This window comes from Carettochelys insculpta, chromosome 2 (assembly GCF_033958435.1).
Source record: "Carettochelys insculpta isolate YL-2023 chromosome 2, ASM3395843v1, whole genome shotgun sequence".
Taxonomy (NCBI): domain Eukaryota; kingdom Metazoa; phylum Chordata; order Testudines; family Carettochelyidae; genus Carettochelys; species Carettochelys insculpta.
In genome coordinates this window covers 175930312-175949577 of record NC_134138.1, presented here as the reverse complement: position 1 = coordinate 175949577, position 19266 = coordinate 175930312, and the positions used below count along the sequence as shown (strand labels likewise).

At 39.8% G+C, this 19266-nt stretch overlaps 1 protein-coding gene across 3 annotated transcripts in view; it reads left to right on the top strand.

Annotated features, from left to right (window-relative positions):
- ADCY1 (adenylate cyclase 1) overlaps window positions 1–19266 on the top strand; it is a 275196-nt gene that overhangs the window by 177425 nt on the left and 78505 nt on the right. For all 3 annotated transcript variants that reach the window (XR_012644541.1, XM_074988049.1, XM_074988050.1), the window contains exon 5: window positions 2965–3092. Coding sequence is in view for 2 of the 3 variants with exons in the window: in XM_074988049.1 (XP_074844150.1) it covers window positions 2965–3092 (128 nt within the window). In the remaining variant the exon portion in view is untranslated. The remainder of the gene's footprint in view (window positions 1–2964; window positions 3093–19266) is intronic.

Genomic DNA, 19266 nt, shown 5'->3' with positions numbered 1-19266 from the left:
ACCATTCATTTTACAGGTTTTTCCTTCTTTTCTCTTGGAGTTAAGATGTTGATTTTATATATATGTATACTTTATATGTTATGTACATAATTTTATGTTATATATGTGTAGATAGATAAAGGCTACAGTCACACTAGCGATTTTTGCCTGCAAAACCCTAGTTTTGTTAACAAAACTCTTGGAGTTTGCACAAGCAAAATGAAATTTTTCTACAGAATCTGGACAAAACACAGCACTTCTGCTAGCAGCATTCTGCCTCAGAACTTTGAGGCATAACTCTGCTATTCACAGGTTCTGTCGACAAAAAACTGTGTGGACTCTCTGGAGGGGGGATCAACAGACAGACAATGGACAGCTGTGCTTCCGGGTGTCTGTTTTATCAAGAGAGCAGTGGGGCAGTCCGGCTGCTCTGTCGACAGACTGGAGTGTTCTGCCAATTGACTTTTGTGTGTGGCTGCACTCTGTCAACAGAAGTTTTGGTGGGAAATCTCTTCCGAAAGTGACTTCTGTCAACAGAGTGGTGTAGTGTAACCATAGCCAAAGACATGTTCACTAATCAAAAATACTTATATATTTTATGGAAACACAGCAAACAGCTCTTAAAATTTTCATGTTTTTACCAAGTCATTTTCTGTTTGTTTTTACAAGTCTGTGTTGTGAAGGGAGTGAGACATGTGCTATTGTTTCTGTTCCCTGATTGGATCAGTGTCATTGTAACGTGGCATACTGGTGCCTACCCTTTTGATGGTGTAAGCAAGTTGCCTGTACAGTGTGGCAGTGATAGGCTTCTGCTCAGGGGAAGAGAGTAGGGAAAGACTCCAGAATCAGGAAAGGGCTTGTAATGAGGAGTAAGTGGAGCACTCCACAACACCAAAAATAGCAGTGTAGACGTGTGAGGCACTGCTCAGGCACGTAGAGAATCATGCAGGTTATATACCCTAAGATTCAGACACTCTGCTCTGTTCTACTCTCTGAAGATGGGCCTCACTGCTTACACTGCCTTTCACAACCATGTAGTGTTTGAATTTTCCAAGCTCAGGTAAATGTAAACCTACCTGTGGGGGAGGTGTGATCAACTCTCTGAGGCTGGGGTTACACTAGCGAATTTTGCTAACAAAACCCCGGTTTTGTCAACAAAACTGGTGGAATGTCCACACACAAAATGCGTTTTGTCGACAGTCTGTTGACGAAACTCAGCACTTTCTCTGGCAGCGTTCTGCCTCCAAGCCATGAGGCATTACACTGCTCTTGATGGATTCTGTCAACAAAAATACTGTGTGGACACTCAGAGGGTGGTGGAGGATGGTGTCTTCTCTTGACAGCCAGGGCATCCACAACAGGCAGCCCTGTCTGCTGTGTTTCTGGGTGCCTGTTTTGTTGAGAGAGCAGCTGAGCAGTCCAGCTGCTCTCTCAACAGAGCAGAGCCCTCTCCTGATTGGTTTTTGTGTGTGGCCGCACTCAATCAACAGAAGTTTTGTTGGGTAATCTCTTCCAACAGTGACTTCTGTCAACAGAGCACTGTAATGTAACCATAGCCTGAGCCTTAGATTTGCTTAGGAAGAATGTGGATTTAGGAAGATCTGAACCAGTCAGATTAAGAAATTTGTTGGACATTTTAATTTCTTTTTTGTGGGACACTTGAGTTAGTCTTTACCTGGGACATCACTGCTGGAAAAATTGGTTAGAATAAAGTTAATCTTTTCTCATTGTATCCATACTAAATAATCCTATAAGGCAAGTGCCTTCATTGTCCCAGCCAGTGAAGTGTCATCCTTTAATCTGTTTTATTTTCTTACTCTGCGTCACCACTCTGGCCAGGGGTTTTGTGCAGTCCTTGTTGCAATAGATGCCATCATGTGTCCTTGTCTTTTCTTGTTTAACTGTGGTATTGGCCAACCCCGCGCAGAGGGTTGAAGAAAACAGTTTCTACCAATGTTGTCCAGGGTTGTTGGTCAAGAATATGTAGTAATATTTCATATCATGTACCAACTACATTAATTCATATTTACTCTACGATTAGATATTGCCTTTCACCATTCAATATAAGCACTGTCACAAACAAGTGAATAACAATTTTTAGTTCCACGTGTGAGGTCCTAGCTAGCAGCAGGGTGTTGGATCACTGAAAACACCTTCCATGTCAGGGCTTTGGACAAAGATCTGGCAAGCAACTCCACACCAGTGATGCTGGATTATTACTAAGCAGTGTTCTAGTTTACAAGAGATGAAGGTGCTGCTGAGAATAATATAGCTGTCATCACCGCCCATCATTTCTTCTTCAAGTCACGGGAGATTTAGTCATATACTTGCTACCAAAGAACTTACCAAACCATGTAAATGTATGACAAATTCAGTATCAGTGCATGCCTGCATCTTCTGTTCTGCCCAGATGTCATGTTCACACATATAAATTGAGAATGAGTTTGTCCCAACAGATATATGTGTTGGTAACATAGACTGAACTTTGTCTTAAATAAATACCACCACCTTTGCAGCAACAACAAAAGCCCCTGCCTTGTAAATTATAGATAGATTTGAGCCATATGGTCATCTGAATCCAGCTTCCCCAGCATTCAGATATAATTGGGTTCCAGACGTTATGGCTTGAAGTGTCATAGACATACAGTCCAGATGCAAAGTTTGTATCTAAACGTGCGCATGTTTGTGGCTGTAAAGTTGTGGTGTTTTGATCTGAGGCATCTCTGCTGGAAACCATCAATCACAATGTTACATTGTAATCTGGAATTATAATGCTGCCCCGCTGAGCAGTGCTGGACTGATTACCCTATTTGATATATAGAAAGTGACAGTTCAGCATTGAGACCTCAGGGCTTTTGCATTGTAAGCTTTTTTTACTATCAATAAACACATAAATAAATATTATATAGGCTTGTTGTGCAGAAATACGTGAGTCCTATTATAAGTATATTTAAAAACTGATTATTTCTGTCTTCTTTGTTAAAGGAAAACCACTGCAGAAGAATTAAAATTCTAGGGGACTGTTACTATTGTGTGTCAGGATTGACACAACCCAAAACTGACCATGCCCACTGCTGTGTTGAAATGGGACTAGATATGATTGACACCATCACGTAAGTATCTCAGTCATTGTATTCAGGCTTGAGTGTCCAATGGGAAACGTTAGTATCTCTGCAGTGTTTGTGGTGTGTTTTGTGAAGGAGTGGCATTTTCTGCTGGAACTATGCTCAGTTGAACCTCTACATTGGCTCTTTTGTACAGTGAGCACACTTTCTTTTTTAGACAGGGCATTCTGGGAGCTTCTTTTCCACTCGATTGCTAAGTAAGAGATTGAAATGTGGGACCTCCAAAGTAGGGTTTCCTGAAAGGCTTCAAGTTCCACATGTAGGGCAGGTGGACAGGCAGACTTGCAGGATCTCAGTGCATGGATGAGACAATGATGTAGAGAGGAAGGGGTTAGATTTATTAGAAAGTGGGGAAACTTTTGGGAAATGGGGAGCCTATGCAGGAAGGATGGACTCCACCTAAACCATAATGGAACCAGATTGCTGGCATTTAAAATTAAAGAGTTCACAGATCAGTTTTTAAACTAAGGGCTCTTGGAAAGCCGACAGGTGTGGAGGAGTACAGGGATGAAATTAAATAAAATGAAGAAGAGTCCCATTCAATCAGATCAGGTAATGGCAGACAGATGAATACTGAATATTGAAAAGTTTTCGAAGTGCTTATATACCAAAACTAGAAGTCTAACGAATAAGATAGCTGAACTAGAGTGCTCTATATTAAATGAGGATACTGATATAACAGGCATCACAGAAACTTGGTGCAATGAAGGTAATCAATGGAACACAGTACTATCAGGCTTCAAAAGATGTTGGAAGAACAGAACAAGTTGTGCTCTTGGGTGGCAGTGGCAGAGAGTAAAAAAGAAGTATAGAATCTTCACACTAAAAATCTGAAATGAACTAAATTGTACCATAGACTCTAGTAACTCCATGCCCTAATTATGAGATATAACAACAGAGATATATAACTAACTACCTGATCAGGACGGTGATAGTAACTGTGGAATTCTAAGGGAGCTTAGAGAGGCTATGAAAATAAAATAGCTCAATAATAATAGGAGATTTCAACTATCTTCATATTGACTGGGTACATGACATCTCAGGATGAGTTGAAGACATAAAATTTCTGGATGCCGTCAATGACTGCTTCTTGGGGCAGCTGGTTCTGGAACCCATGCGAGGAGAGGCAATTCTTGATTCAGTCCTAAGTGGAGCACAGGACCTCTTGGACATAGTGTTCATAATATAGTTAAATTTCACATCTCTGTGATGGGAGAAACACCACAGCAGCCCAAAAATGTGGCATTTAATTTCAGAAAAGGGAATTACACAAAAACGAGGAGGTTAGTTAAACAGAAATTAAAAAGCACTGTGCTAAAAGTAAAATCCCTGCAAGCTGGTAGAAACTTTCCAAAGACACCCTAATAGAGGCTCAACTTAGTGTATGCCCCAAATTTAAAAAAAGTAAGAAGACCAAAAAAGTGCCAACATGGCTTAACAATCAAGTAAAAGAAACAGTGAGAGGTAAAAAGCCATCCTTTAAACAGGATAAGTGTGTATGGTTACTGTTACTTAAGTACTTATGGTATTAGTAATTAATATTTATTATTATTTATGTTACTTAATCATTAATACCATAAGGCATCCATTAAAAAGTGGAAGTTTAAATGCTAGTGAGGAAAATAGAAAGGAGCATAAATTTTGACACAAAGGCGGCTGCTGAGAGGGCGCATGGGGGACCACTGGCCCTATTCCCACTTCCTTTCCAGCCTGTGAAAGAACAGAGTGAGCTAAAGTTATGTTGTTTCACTTCTCCTGCCATTGCTGGTGAGTGGGGTGGGGGATGACCTCTGCAGTGAGCACAAGCCATACCCTTTTCCCACTAGTGCCAAGAGATGCACAGGGACTCTGGCTGTCACCTTTCCCCTCCTGCGCCTGGCATTTGGGGTGGGGCCCATGGCATCTCAGAACTCTATGCTTGTTCCCTCTGCTCTGGCAAATGAAGTGTAATAATATTAGGAAGGCCAAAAAACAATTTGAATCAAAAACTCAAAAACTAATAGCAATTGTTTAAGTACATCAGAAGCAGGAAGCCTGCTAAACAACAGTGGGGCTGCTGGAAGATCGAGGGGCCAAAGAACAATAAGGTCATTGCAGAGAAACTAAATGAGTCCTTTGCATTGGTCTTCATGATTGAGGATGTGAGGGAGATTCTCAAACCATAGCCATTCTTTTTGGGTAACAAATCTGAGGAACTATCCCAGGCTGAGATGACATTAGATGATGCTGTGGAGGATAGCTAATGTGATGTCAATTTTTAAAAAAGCCTCTAGAGGTGATCCTGGCAATTACAGGCTGGTATGTGTAACTTCAATACTGGGCAGATTGGTTGGAACTATAGTAAACAACAGAGTTGCCAGACACATAGGTGAGCGTAATTTATTGGGGAAGGATCAACATGTTTTTTGTAATCGGAAATCACGGCTCAAGAATCTACTAGACTTTTTGCAGAGGCCAACAGACATGTGGGCAAGTGAGGTCCAGTGGATAGCCTGCACTTCAGTTTCCAGGAAGCCCATCACCAAGGGCTCTTAAGCAAAGTAAGCTGTCATGGGATAAGAGGGAAGATCTTCTCATGGATTGATAACTGGTTAAAAGACAGGAAACAAAGTGTAGAAATACATTTTCAGTTTTCAGAATGGAACGAGGCAGCTAGTGGTGTTCACAGCTAGGGGTCTGTACTGCCACAAATCCTATTCAACATATTCATAAAAGATCTTGAGAAAGGAGTAAACAGGGGGCAGAATTTTCAGACGATACAAAACAGTTCAAGATGGTTAAGTCCAAAACAAACTGTGAAGTGCTTCAAAATCATCTCACAAAACTACATGTCTGAGCAACAAAATAGCAGAAGAAATTCAATGGTGATAAATGCAAAATAATACATATTGGAAAACATACACCAACTATACTTATAAAATGATGGCAACTAAATTAGTTGTTACTGCCCAAGGGAGAGATCTTGGAGTCCCTGTGCATAGTTCTCTGAAACCATCCACTCAACGTTCAACATCAGTCAAAAGAGCAAACCAAATGTTGGGTATTATTAAGAAAGGGATATAGAGTAAGACAAAGAATATTTTATTGTTTCCTTATGAGTCATTGGCATGCCCACATCTTGAATACAGTGAGCAGATGTGGTTGTCTCGTCTCAAAAAAGGTATCTTGGAATTGGAAAAGGTTCAGAAAAAGAGCAGTGAAAATGTTTAGAAGTATGGACTGTTTGCCTTACAATAAGAGACTAGTAAAACTAGGACTTTTCAGCTTGGAACAGAGACGACTAAGGAGGGATATGCTAGAGGTCTATCAAATTATTACTGGTGTGGAGAAAATTAAAAAAGAAGAGTTATTTACTCTTTCCCATAACACAAGAACTAGAGGTCACCAGATTAAAATTAATAGGTATCATGTTTAAAACAAACAAGGAAAAAATACTTCTTCACACAACGCACAGTGAATTCCATGCTAGAGGATGTTATGAAGGCCAAGACAGGGTTCCAAAAAGAAACAGATAAATTCACAGAGGTCCATCAATGGCTTGGAGCCAGGATAGTCAGGGATGGTTTTCCCTCGCCTCGTTTTGTTAGAACCTGGGAATGTGTGACAAGGAATGGATTATTTGATGATTAATTCTGTTCATTTCCTGTAGGTCATCTGGCATTGGCCACTGTAAGGAGACAGGCTACTGAGCTAAAGGGATCTTTGGTCTCACCCAGTAGGGCCATTCTCATGTTCATATTTAATGGATTTGATGAGGGAAAAATGAGTGTGTGTACACTTGGAACACTCAGAGAGGTGGAGAGAGAAATGAGGCATTCATGAGCTACCTCTGTTACTATTTGCCATAGCCATGTGCATTGGGCCAGTAAGCAGGGGCTCTATTAAAAATGCTCTCAGTTAACCTATTTGTATGTAAATTCCAAACTAACTTTCATGTATATCTCTTGTGTGTTCATATTCCCAAATTGTCCACTCTGATTTTTGCCTTTCTGTGTGCCATTTTGAAGTTTTTATTTTGTATTGCATTTCATCAGAGATGTAACATGAAATTCATTTTGCCTCCCGGAGAAGTTTTTGTTATTCTTCAGAGCTCTGCGCTGGTTGTCTTTGTACCAAAAGGTGATGTACGAATGTGTGAGAAAGTTCTGAATGAGCTGCTAGTTACTAAATAAGAGCTGGAAATGCATTTCATATACTGAAGGATGGGGGAGAAGTTCTTCATTACCATGTATACAATATTTTACTGACAAAATATATCTACACAGAGATCTATATTCATGCTACATATAAATAAACACAGATTCGTGTAATACTAGTGCCTTTGGGATAGATTATGGCTTTGCCAAAAGCCCCATGGGAATGACACTCCAGGAGCTCTATTCTGAGTGGGATAGTAATCAGCTGTTAGTCTGTACCAGTAGCTAATTTCTGTTTCTGCTCCTCCCCATGCCCCTTGTATTCATTAGTCCTTACTTAACCTGCTTGTGGGAGGAGAAGCACAAGTACATAGACCGAAGACCAATCTAGCCTTTAGTTTGACGACAGGCAGTAAAATATTTTGTTCTCTAATTTTACATAGAGTGATCAAAAATTTAAAATGACTTGAAGTGATATGAATTTTGAAAGGTGCAAATTGTAGATATTTGAGGTTCTCAGTAAGTTTTCAGTACTGATTTTAAAGAAATGTTTTGAAAGGCCTATAATGCCTTTCAGTGTAGTATCTTTGCTACATCTAAATGAGAGGCTTTTCCTGGCAAAACCTGGGCTTTTGCTGGAAAAAAACGCGGAGCATCTACACACAGAATGCACCCTCCGCATTCAGGTATAACGCCTGCATGAGAAGTGTCTGTCAACAGATGTCACTGTTGGAAGGGATTTCCAGACAAAACTTCTGTCGACGGATTGCCTCTACACCTAAACCAATCTGCTTCATTGACAGAGAGCAGCCAGACTGCCTGGCCCATTTTCAACAGAACCAGAAGCCCTGTCTGACGACAGAAGGGCCTCGGAGCATCTACGTGGCTGTTTTGCCAACAGAACACTGTCGAGAGAGGTGTTATACATGACCAGGTAGAGGTATAATGCTACTGGTGGATGTGCCAGGTTTTGTTGACAAACTGTTGACCAAGTGCATTTTGCAAGTAGACATTCCGTGGTTTTGCCCGACAAAAGCCCAGTTTTGCCAGGAGAAGCCTCTTGTGTAGACATACCCTCTGTCTCAGTCTGCCCCTCAGTCTTTATCTAGCCCACATATTTGGATGCAGTATCCTTGTGTTATATTGCAGAGCCATGTGATAGATTAACTGGCATGTAACTTTGCGATTTTCACCTTCTCTTTTCTCACTGATCCATCTCTCTCATGATTTAGGCTAACATTCCAGCCATTAGTGAGTAGTTTCATACACTTGTTGGGTTTGTCTAATTTTAAATTAGCTTGCCAAAAAATGTTTCCTATGCAGTTCAAAGATGAAATTTGCACCCCCTTCCCCCTCCCTCCAATTTTCTTTTAATTGCCCTATTTGCAGAGCAGGCCAAGTCAGGTCTCAGTCTGAAATCAATATCTGACAAACTTCTGTGTCTTGAAACAGGGGCATCACATCTTCCCTGGGGCGGGGGTGGGGTGGGGAGGGGAGGGAGAACAGACTTGGGAGTTACTTCTAGCCTTGGAATGGCTCTGACTGTCGGCTTTATATTGAGGAAATATTAAATATTTTTTAGAGTTACTCTAAATGTATGAGTTACATTTCTGAGACCTAAACAGCTGGGTGAAGGCGCTAGGGCCAAGCACATTCAGTCAGTTGTACTTATGCAAAGTCCATTTAAGATAAGAGCAGTACACAGGCAAACAGGATAATTGGAGCCATAGTTTCACTGTCAAAGCATTGTGAAAAATAGTCCTCATAGCATTTGAAAAACTCTCTCAAACGTTGCCATGAGGATTTTTGTCTCTCGTGTGTTACTTCTATACAACACATGATGGTATGTTATTCTGTAAAAGTATTACTCATGCTTGCTAGGTTCAGAATTCAGAAGTGATCGGCTACATGAATGTTATATGACCATCTGAAACAAATCCATATAGAACCTGAACCATATGCTTATAGAATCTGAAATGCATCCTGATGAACAACTCATTATTATATAATCCATTCATATAAAATGGCTGTCTAAGAGTCAGATCATGCTGCTTCATGAAAGAGGCTCGGAGCTGGAGAAAATACTGTGGGGTTCCCCTCGATTATTATTATTATTATTGTTATTATTATCCAAGTTCTTTCGAGAGATGGGTTTGTCTGCGCTGAAGTCATGGAAAGGTTTGTGTCTTCCAGACCTGGAAGATCCTTTGGAGGTACGTGGCGATAGACACGTAATTCTGTATCTCCATACCAGATCTGGAGCTTTGTGGGAACCTAGCTCCGTTACACTTCCTTGCAGAAAAATTCTATAGTGCATAGTACAGTGAAAGGTAGAGAAAAATCTGTTATGGATAGTGCCTATAGCCCATTTCTGTCTCCTTGTTGCAAACCATCTTAGGCATTCTTTGTTCCTATGTCCCATTTATTAACACAACCAAAATTTTAAGAGATTTGGCTAAAATTGTCTGTTTTCAGCTATCTGTAAATCCAGTATAAATTCCTGTTATATATGTGTACGTGGTAAAATTTGTAAAGCATTTTAGGATGAAAGATTATATACAGACCTAAAGATCCGTTGTTATTTCTTGTTCTGTGCAATAATAATTATTAATACTTGAGAGGTTTTATGTAAATAGAGCTTAAAAGTATACACAGTAGAATCAGAATCAGTATTGTTTTTATTAAGTAAATGTATCCTGGAAAGCCATCTATACATTGTTTTTCTTCTGTGCTAAACAGATGTTCCACTTATAGAGCAGATGTTCCTTGACTTGGGCAAAAGCGGAGGTAGACATATAGACCTTCTACAGGTTCTGTGAATTTCCCATTTAATTTAAAACATACACAAAGGCACCGCTTCCCCCTGTTACCTATTTTAATTAAGAAATTATGTTAAGCTATAATTTCATTACTTGGACTATCTTTTATGTGTATATATGTAGTGAAATGATATCGCTTGAGCTGTTCTCTTTTTGGATATCTCATTTATGCTAATATTAGAAATGAAGCATATTCTCTTTTTATGTTTGCGTTTATTGCCTGCTATGATGATAAAGTAAGCATCAATAAAAAGTCAAATTAGAAAAGAGGGAATGAAGCAGATGGGCTGCTCTGCATTATCGAGGCACGGTCAATGAGAACTCATGGTAGAAGATAATTAACAGGCAACTTCAGCATTCTCTTTTGATAGGGTTTAATAAATTGGAAAAGACAGCACAATGTGTGCATTGGAGATTACGAGAGGGTGGGAGAGGGCAAGCTGAAGAAGAGTCAAGGTTGATGGAACAGTAATTGATGATGTCAAATTTATAGAGAGAGTTAAATTGGCAGAGGCCAATCCTTTGTCTTTCACACATGTTAAATAATCCCATTTATTTCAGTGGAGCTAATTGTGTGAGTAAGAATTGCAAGACCCAGACTTGCTGCATATGCCTTCTCTTAGTTTAATTAATATTATAGACTGTGATCCTGACAGAAATCAGAATTGGGGTCATTTCCTCTCATTGCCCCAGGTTTGTTCTTCCTCAGAGTAATCTCTTCTGATGCACAATCCAAGTCAGATCATCGTCCATGTGCAAGGCATCTCTTTTATAGTAATAAAATACTTTAGGCTGCTGTAGCCTCTCCTTGTTCTGCATGCTGAATGCCTATCTATCCTGATGGTAACAGGGCAAATTGCATCTCTGCACAGGGATGCAGAACAAGGTGTGTGCCCTATGCACGTCTTTCCTTGATGGCTTAAGTGAGACCTGAGGTGAGGTTAAGTGTTACATAGAACTTGTTGGCCTACAGCATGGGTGTGAATTCTGCCCATAAATCTTGTTTATCAGATTCATTAGTGACATAGTTAATCATGCTCATATTTTTAGCTTCTCATCAGTATGTGGCAGGTGGCATCATCTTGCTCTTTAATAGTTTTTAAGCCAGGGATTCTTTCTCTTCATCTTACTTAAATTGCTTGTCACACATTGAAGGTTTCTGTCATCTCATCAGTAGTATTTGCAAGGATATTTTACTTTCAAAATCATGTATTCATGATGTAACTGCCAGGGTATATTTATTGTGCAACTGTCATATTTTGCGAACTGCTAACTACTCCCCAGTAGAGTGGATGTAAGTGGTTGCCTCAGCCTAGTTTAAAGGTGGGAGATTTATGAGTCTTTAAAAAGAAAACAATAACTTGCATCTTTCATCCCAAAGGAGCCAAAACTATTTCAAAAAATGATACACAGATTACATATAAAGAACTCCTTTGACCAGGATGGAAATATAGCCTGTTTGGAGATGAAATGTGGGAATGATTTAACCTCATTCAATAATGCCATGGGGCAGCAAATGAAGTGTAATGCATCCAGTTGAAAATGAAGACATAATATGGGTAAGGAGGAGATAAATGTCATAGTTGGAATGTGGCCAGAACACTGGGGTTAACATTCATAAGCTTGTGAAAAGCGTCAAGGGATCTTTAATCACTGTCCTGGGATATACTTCTCTTCAGCTAGATGGCACACATCACACTCCAGTCTCGTGCTGGTGCACAGGTTCAGCACAGAGGGAGCATGCCATCAACTGAATCACTAATAATCTACCAGCAGCACCTACATGTACCTGGGCTGTCTCCCATCAAAATAGTTGCCTGGTCCAGTGCTGTTTAACTGTAGGAGCTAACAGGATCATGGTAGAAAAATAAAGATTCTTCACTGCATTTGGGCACGAATGGATGGGAATGTGGAGGAAAAGTGGGTTTTAGCCATTTTATCTCACTTGTATTCTGAATCTGCAAAGAGCCTACCCCAACCCTCAGGTAAGTCAGAGAAGAGCTCCCGCTGCTTCTTCTTACATTCTGGCTGTGTCTACACTACAAACTTACTTCAAAATTAACTTCAAAGTAAGCTACTACTTTGAAGTAGCATGTAGAGCATCAGCACAGACTTTCCCTTACTTTGAAGTTAACTTCAAAGTCAGGGTGGCTAACTTCAAAGTCACTACTCCATTCCTGGGAATGGAGTAGTGGCTTACTTAGAAGTTTAACTTCAAAGTTAAGTTTGGCTGTGTCTACACTACAAAAATAACTTGGAAGTTGCTTACTGTGAAGTACTATTTTGAAGTAAGCAGCTTTGAAGTTGAGCATCTACACATGCCCTATTTTGAAGTTAAACTTTGAAGTAGGACTCTCCCTACTTCGAAGTTAACTTCAAAGTAAGGAAAAAATGTGTGTAGACTCTCTGCTGGCTACTTTGATGTAGTACTGAAGTTATTGTTAGGAATAAGGGGATTTTGAAGTTGCCAGGGTCCTTTCGAAAAGGAGCCCCATCTGGACAAGCCGTGCGGCTGCAAGCCGTGTTAATTTCGAAATGCCGTGGCTGCCAGCATTCTAAAGAGGCGCGGAATATGTATTTCAGCGCTTCATTAGTAAACTTCAAAATGGCCATTTGCATGACCATTTTGAAGTCTTGGGCTAGTGTAGACACAGCCAAAAGTCCCTTTAACATGCCCAACACTTCTCTGCACCCCACTCACAGTTGGTCAGTGCAGACACAGAGTCCAAAGGTACATCTGCAGAGTTCATCTCCCATACTAGGTGGAAAGAGTTAGAGGCATCTTATTCACCAGTATTGACTTTTTATTGCACCTCTCTGTCACTGCCCACTTGGCCATTTCTTATAACTTCCCACTGACACCCTGCTGGGCACTTACTAGTTTGCTGCCACCACTGGGCAGTCTCTTGGGGTGCATCTACACTTGCATTCCTCTTTTGAAAGAGGCATGCAAATGAGGTAAATCAAAATGCAAATGAAGTGTAAATTTGCATATTTGGTACCTCATTTGCATATTTTAATTCCAAAAGAGTTTCTTTTGAAAGAAGAAAGCCAGTGTAGATGCTGCTCTTTTGAAAGTAAACCCCATCTTCGAAAGAATCCTTCCTCCTATGAAATAAAGGGAAGAAGGATTCTTTTGAAGATGGGGTTTACCTTCGAAAGAGCAGCATCTACACCGGTTTTCTTCTTTTGAAAGAAGCTCTTTAGAATATGCAAATGATGCACCAAACATACAAAGTTATATCTCATTTGCATTTTCGATTTACCTCATTTGCATACCTCTTTCGAAAGAGGAATGCAAGTGTAGATGCACCCTTACTGATTTTTATTTCTGCTCAATAGCACAGTCCATGAGAGATGTCAAGTGCCAATGAAACATTTTCATAATAACAAAGGAGGCTTTGATGAAGACTAGTAACTCTGTTTTTGGAACGGGGTGGGCGTGGAGAAACAGGCTGAACTCTTCATGCAGCAGACCCTTGAGGGTAAGCAGACTGCTGGTCAGGAGTCCTGCCTCTTCTTTTATTCTCACTAGGTTGGCATTTGAATCCTCATCCATCCAAGGTTCTTCAAACTGAGGGTGGTGTGTCCTTTTGTTTGGTACATGGTAAGCACAATCTGTCTTTTTCAGTATTCCCTCTATAATTACAAGCACCGATGACCACATTTTACAATTCCTGCACTTATCACTAACATTCTATGTGCCTCAATACCAGTCAAGTTGAGTACAATGAGCAAAACACCACACCATCTGCTGACTATCTAGCAAATCTGAGCAAATGGGAGCAAACTACTCACAAGAACACACACAGTCTCTTCCCAGATAATAGTCAGGAAATATTCATTCAGGCCCATCTTAAGAGGGTACCATTTCAGGTAGGCAGAGGGACAGCAGCTGTGCATGCCAGGACACCATTTGCTCTTTTTGCTGTTCCCCTGGCTGACTGGGAATGAGGGGAAGGTACATGGCTTGTGTGCATGGCTCTCGCTCCTGGATGCTGTGAGGAGAGGGCAGTGGAGTGATTCATGTAAGCCATGTACTTTCCCCTCACTCCCTGAGAGTCGGGGGAATGGGAAGAAGAGTAAATGGTGTCCTAGTACACACACAGCTGCTGCCCCCACCCCATGACCTCCCAAAATGGTACCCATGGATACTTAAGTTAAACAACAAAAGAATATGATTGTATGTGGTCCACCCAGATGTGTTACATGTCACAGTAGTTAACATATTTATTCAAGATCATGCAGAGAATCTGGAGGCAATTCTCCTCCAAGTCTGGAAGTAAGACAGTCTTTGACATTAGCACCCAAGAGCCAACAGATTCCTAAAGCTGAACTACCATCCTGAAAACACCTAGGAAAACTTTAACAGACATACGCTGTTCCTCATGTTTAAAGGCCGTGCCTGTCAGCTTGACGCTCTCGCCGTATTTTCATTTCCATAGCTAGAAAAGCTAGTCTTTGGCTTTACTAAGAAATACGTATTTGTATGCATGTTAAATGAAGGATTGGGACTTGTGGGAATGGAACAACTTGCGGGAAATAGGATAAAAAGCATTTTCTTAGTTTTGTGCTGTCAATTCAAATTTAGTCACTAGTGACCTCTTCTGAAATTCATTTCCATCTGAGTACTGTTCAGCAGCTTCCTTAAAATGAGTTTGAAAGTTTGAAAGAGCTGTGTGAAATAATTGTATCTAATACATAACTTTCTTAAAATTAACAGAGCGGCAAGCACCTGGGCTGGTAGAGCCAGTTTCATCTGCCCATAGACTACAGGTTGAAACTCTCTAATCGGGAACTCTCTTGTAGTGTGGTATATTCTCTTGTCCAGCACCAGTCAGGTCCCAAAAGTGTCAAACTAGAGAAGTTCAACCTGTGCTTACACAAAGCCCCAGTACACTGGGTTTGTTAGGGTAGAGTAAATTTCAGGCTCTGTTTGTTTTATGTGTTAGGTTTTTTCTTTCCAAATGTTTATTTTGTTTTCATTAGACAGAAATTTCACATTGAGAGAACAGGCTAAAATATTGTGTCTGAAGGATGTTCAAAACATTAATAGTTACTTAATATTCCCTATTATTATATATTAGCTAGAAAATTCATAGAAAGTAATTGCAAAACATGTAGAAATGCAACAAAAGCAAATTGGGAATTTTAAATTTGAATGAATATTCATGAACTTTTTTTTTTTATTTTTCTGCGTGGCTTCAATAATGATACAAATATCATTGACATATTTTGGAGTATCAGGGAAGAGCGTAGAGATACATTCACAGTTTAGATTTTGTGTTAATTGAACAATTTCAAATGGCCATTTGGGGAAAACAAATTCTACTTAATGATCCATGAATGTATTCAAAAGTTCACTTTCTTTAACATGTACTAATCATTAATGCAGTATGTATGCTATATTTTAAGATATTTAACTAGAACTTTGCAGATATTTTTGCTACAATTTTCCCATTTTGAAAAGTGTAGTTCCAAAAAAGATGAGGGTTTTTTTTTCCTTCAAGAATATTTAAAACAGGGGAAAAAATAATTTTTTCAAGATCTTGACAGTTTATGCCTCTTTTCCCTCTTCCACTTTACTTTGAATGATATTTTAGTATTTTGTAACTGCAAAATAATAATTTGTACACACCTGTGTAGAGATGCTTGACTCCACATAATACACAGCTCCTGTGTTACATGATAGACTATATGACTAGAGTCCTGTGTGGATACAAAATTGGAATCCGCAGCCCTATCTACAAAAATGATCTGTGGATATCTGCTTTCACATTGGTGGCTGTGGATCCCCATGGAGATAAAGCAGACATTTGTAGATTTGCACAGTTCTAGATACAAAATTGATAGCTCTGGAAATTTGCACCAGCATCTGCAAAAATGAGTTGCAGAGAGCCGTATCCACATCCTGAGATGTGGATATATACACATATAAAGTGGATGTCCATGGATTGCTGGGCAGTCTATACGAAGGCTACTAAAGCCCTCATCTTGAAACACTCACACATATTCTTAAAATTTACTCATGAGAATTGGCTCAGTGGCATCATGGGACTGCTCATATGAGTAAAAATAAATACAGGCATAAGTGTGAATAGGATTAAGGTCTTAGTTTGAATGTTCAAAACAATCAGTTTGAGTGACAGATTTTTAAAGTAAAAACTCTATACACACATATATAGCACTATGACATAAGTGCAAGTGCTGAATTATTTTTCAAATTTAATCAGTCCGACTTCTGTATTCCTGGCCTCCACCAGATTTGTACACAGGGCAGAAACTTTTTGACTGTAATGTAAATAAATGCTAAAAATTACCCTAAATTCAACATTTAAAAACCCTGTCTGTTGCATCAGTTTTCATCAGTGTCTGCCTCTCTGTCAAGTTACAATGTTCTCAAAGAGATAACAGTCAACAGTGAAATGTTGCCACAGGGAAATTTCAGCCAGAGGCCAAATTTAGAAGTTTCTGATTAAAAATGTATGAAGAGAAACCAAATTAAAACCTACATGAAAAATTCAAACAGCATAAAATTAACCTCTTGCGAAATTTCACCCCAACTGGCCACCTGCTTCCAGAGAGAGAAGCAGGGATTAATATCCCATTTTTGGAATGAAACCCTAACTATGGAGTTTACTGGTGTATTAAGCACATGTCTAAGTGTTTGTAGTTTCAGGGCAACAGATTCTTGTCAATTGTTAAAAATAAAGAATCCTCTTAATTCAGCATCATGTAAAAGGAGTTACCATTAACGTTAACAACTAATTACAGTTTCTGCATGCATAAAATGTAAATCTCTGCAGGCTAGATTGAGCCTCAGCCAGAGAAGGTGGGTGCATGACTGTCCAGGAGATCTTACTTTCCTGGGTGGTCTCAACGGACTATGCAATATCTAGCCCCCATGTATATGTTTATAGCTACCCCAAATACGTGTGGAAGCACAGGGATCAGAACTGGAATATCCCATTTGTGTGACTTGGTAGGGAAGGGAGGTGGTAGGGGTGGAACTTTCTCACTTTCTGATTTTTAATGACTATTGAAGGGTTCCGTGTGCATCGTCATAAGGAGGGAATTAAATAATCAGAGACACTTCAAAAAAAATCTAAAGTTTTCCTCAGTAAATTTTAATCAGAGGAATGGAGAGATGGGATTGTACATCAAATAGTAGAATAGAATGCCCAGTAAATACACTGCTACAGAACAAAGAAGTAAATCGGAGGAGATAAACATTTTATTGCTATTTGTTTTCTCTGATGCAAAGAGGAAAAAGTGGATGGAATTCACTTTCATGCAGAAGGTTATGACCTTCTCCTTCATATCACATTACTATCATTACTATGAATTTGCTTGACCATCACACCTAGAGACCAGCCACTGCACCATTTGTAGACAAAGGCTGGGGGTGTTATCACAGTTTTGCAGACTATGAACATAGACATGAGAGATTAAATGATTTGCCCAGGTCTGCACTGGGGCAACAAATTGATGTCAGATATCTTCAGTCGCAGTTTAATGTTCTACCCACAAGGCTACCCTCCCCCTCAGTGCAGTGTGAAACTGCTTCTGGTGAAATCCTTTTACCCATACAAATTCCCCAACCTCTAACACAAAACCAGGCTGTGCAAACAGAATTTTATGCTTTCTATGAAATAAAGGAATTCTAAAAGTAATGTTGTCCATTTTAATATTCAGTTGAAATTGATCCCTTCTAATACTGTATTTAAATATGTTTGCTTGGATACTTGTCAGGTTAAAATTACACTTAATAAGGTAGTTTCAACAATTTTCTTTTGGTTCTGCCATCAGTTTGCTCTCAGCTGTCATAGCTGCCTAAAGTAAATATGCATTAGAGAAGAAGAAAAATTGACAGAAAAAAACCTGTAGGTAAATAAGTGGGAGACAGAAGATAAACAAGCAACTGCTAGAGTTTGTCTGTCACTGGATCAGTTGAGTTACAAGTAGAGTGTGTTTGTTTATTCCCATAGGAGATCTAAGCTTTGCAAGGAATTAATAGCAAATACTGAGAAGGTGGCAAGTAGAGTTACGTAGTACACTTTGCATAACTGCAGTCACAGACCATGTTCACCAAAGGTTTGCTAAGAGGAGCAGACTTTTCAAATGAACTTCAGCCCACTTTCAAATGACCCTGGGATGATATAAATTCATGTTGTTTTACCCCTGTGTTTTGTTCTGGGAAAAATTAGGTAAAAGATAATATTTGAATGAATTGTGCTTTGAGCAATTAGGTCCCTTCAAATCTGACACTCAGATCAAAACTTCTTTTGTGTTGAAAGTTAGGAACTAAAAATATTCCTTGTTAAAAACAAAACGTTATCATTGTGGTTTAGACCAGTGGTGGGCAACATGCAGCCCCAGGCAGCCTATTGGGGTTCTATGTGATGCCCAGGAGGCATTTTATTCATTGTTGCCCATAAACTATCCCATGAACTGCTGGAACGTCTCAGAATCTCCAGATACTCTTCCTCAGCTGAGGAAAGTGTGTAACTCCAGAGGCACAGAGGCCACTGACAAGGGAGAGTGAAGTCTCTGCTCTACAGCCTTAACTGACAGCCAGCTAGCACATGGTTTTAGCCTCTAAGGTTACAGTTTCATTCCCTGCTGCCAATGAACCAGTTACATCAGCTTTAAATGGGTTTGGCAGATTCCTCTGGTTTCAATCTGGGCAGTTATTTTCCTCCCAGTATTATTGAAGTGACACACAGGTAAAGCAAAGGCACATGAAGAGAGGTACACGCTGGTTGCACACATTGACTGAAAGAACCATGCACTTCCTCTGCGTCCAATCAAAGTGCTGCTATGGTTCAGTCAGCACACCCTGCAAATTCTAAGCAAGCAAATGCAGCTTAGTGAAACTACCCTCTCCCAGGAGACCATCTTGATTACAATAATCTTGCAGCCCACGAAGATGAACGTGGGCCTACTAGCCTAGTTTGGCTGTTGCTAGCTTAGATCTTTCATAAACTTACCATTTTCTTAAGAGACCAGAAAGAGGATATTTTAGAGGAGTGAAAGGGAAAGGAAATAAAATAATCAGCAAACAAGAAGAGAACATAATCAGCTTTAAAGACTGTACTATACACAGTCTGATAGGGGGTTGTGACAATGTAAAAGTCACCACTTGGGAACATTGCTTTGGCAGCAACTTTTCTGTGCGGGGATCATTTCTCTTCTCTGTTTTGTTGT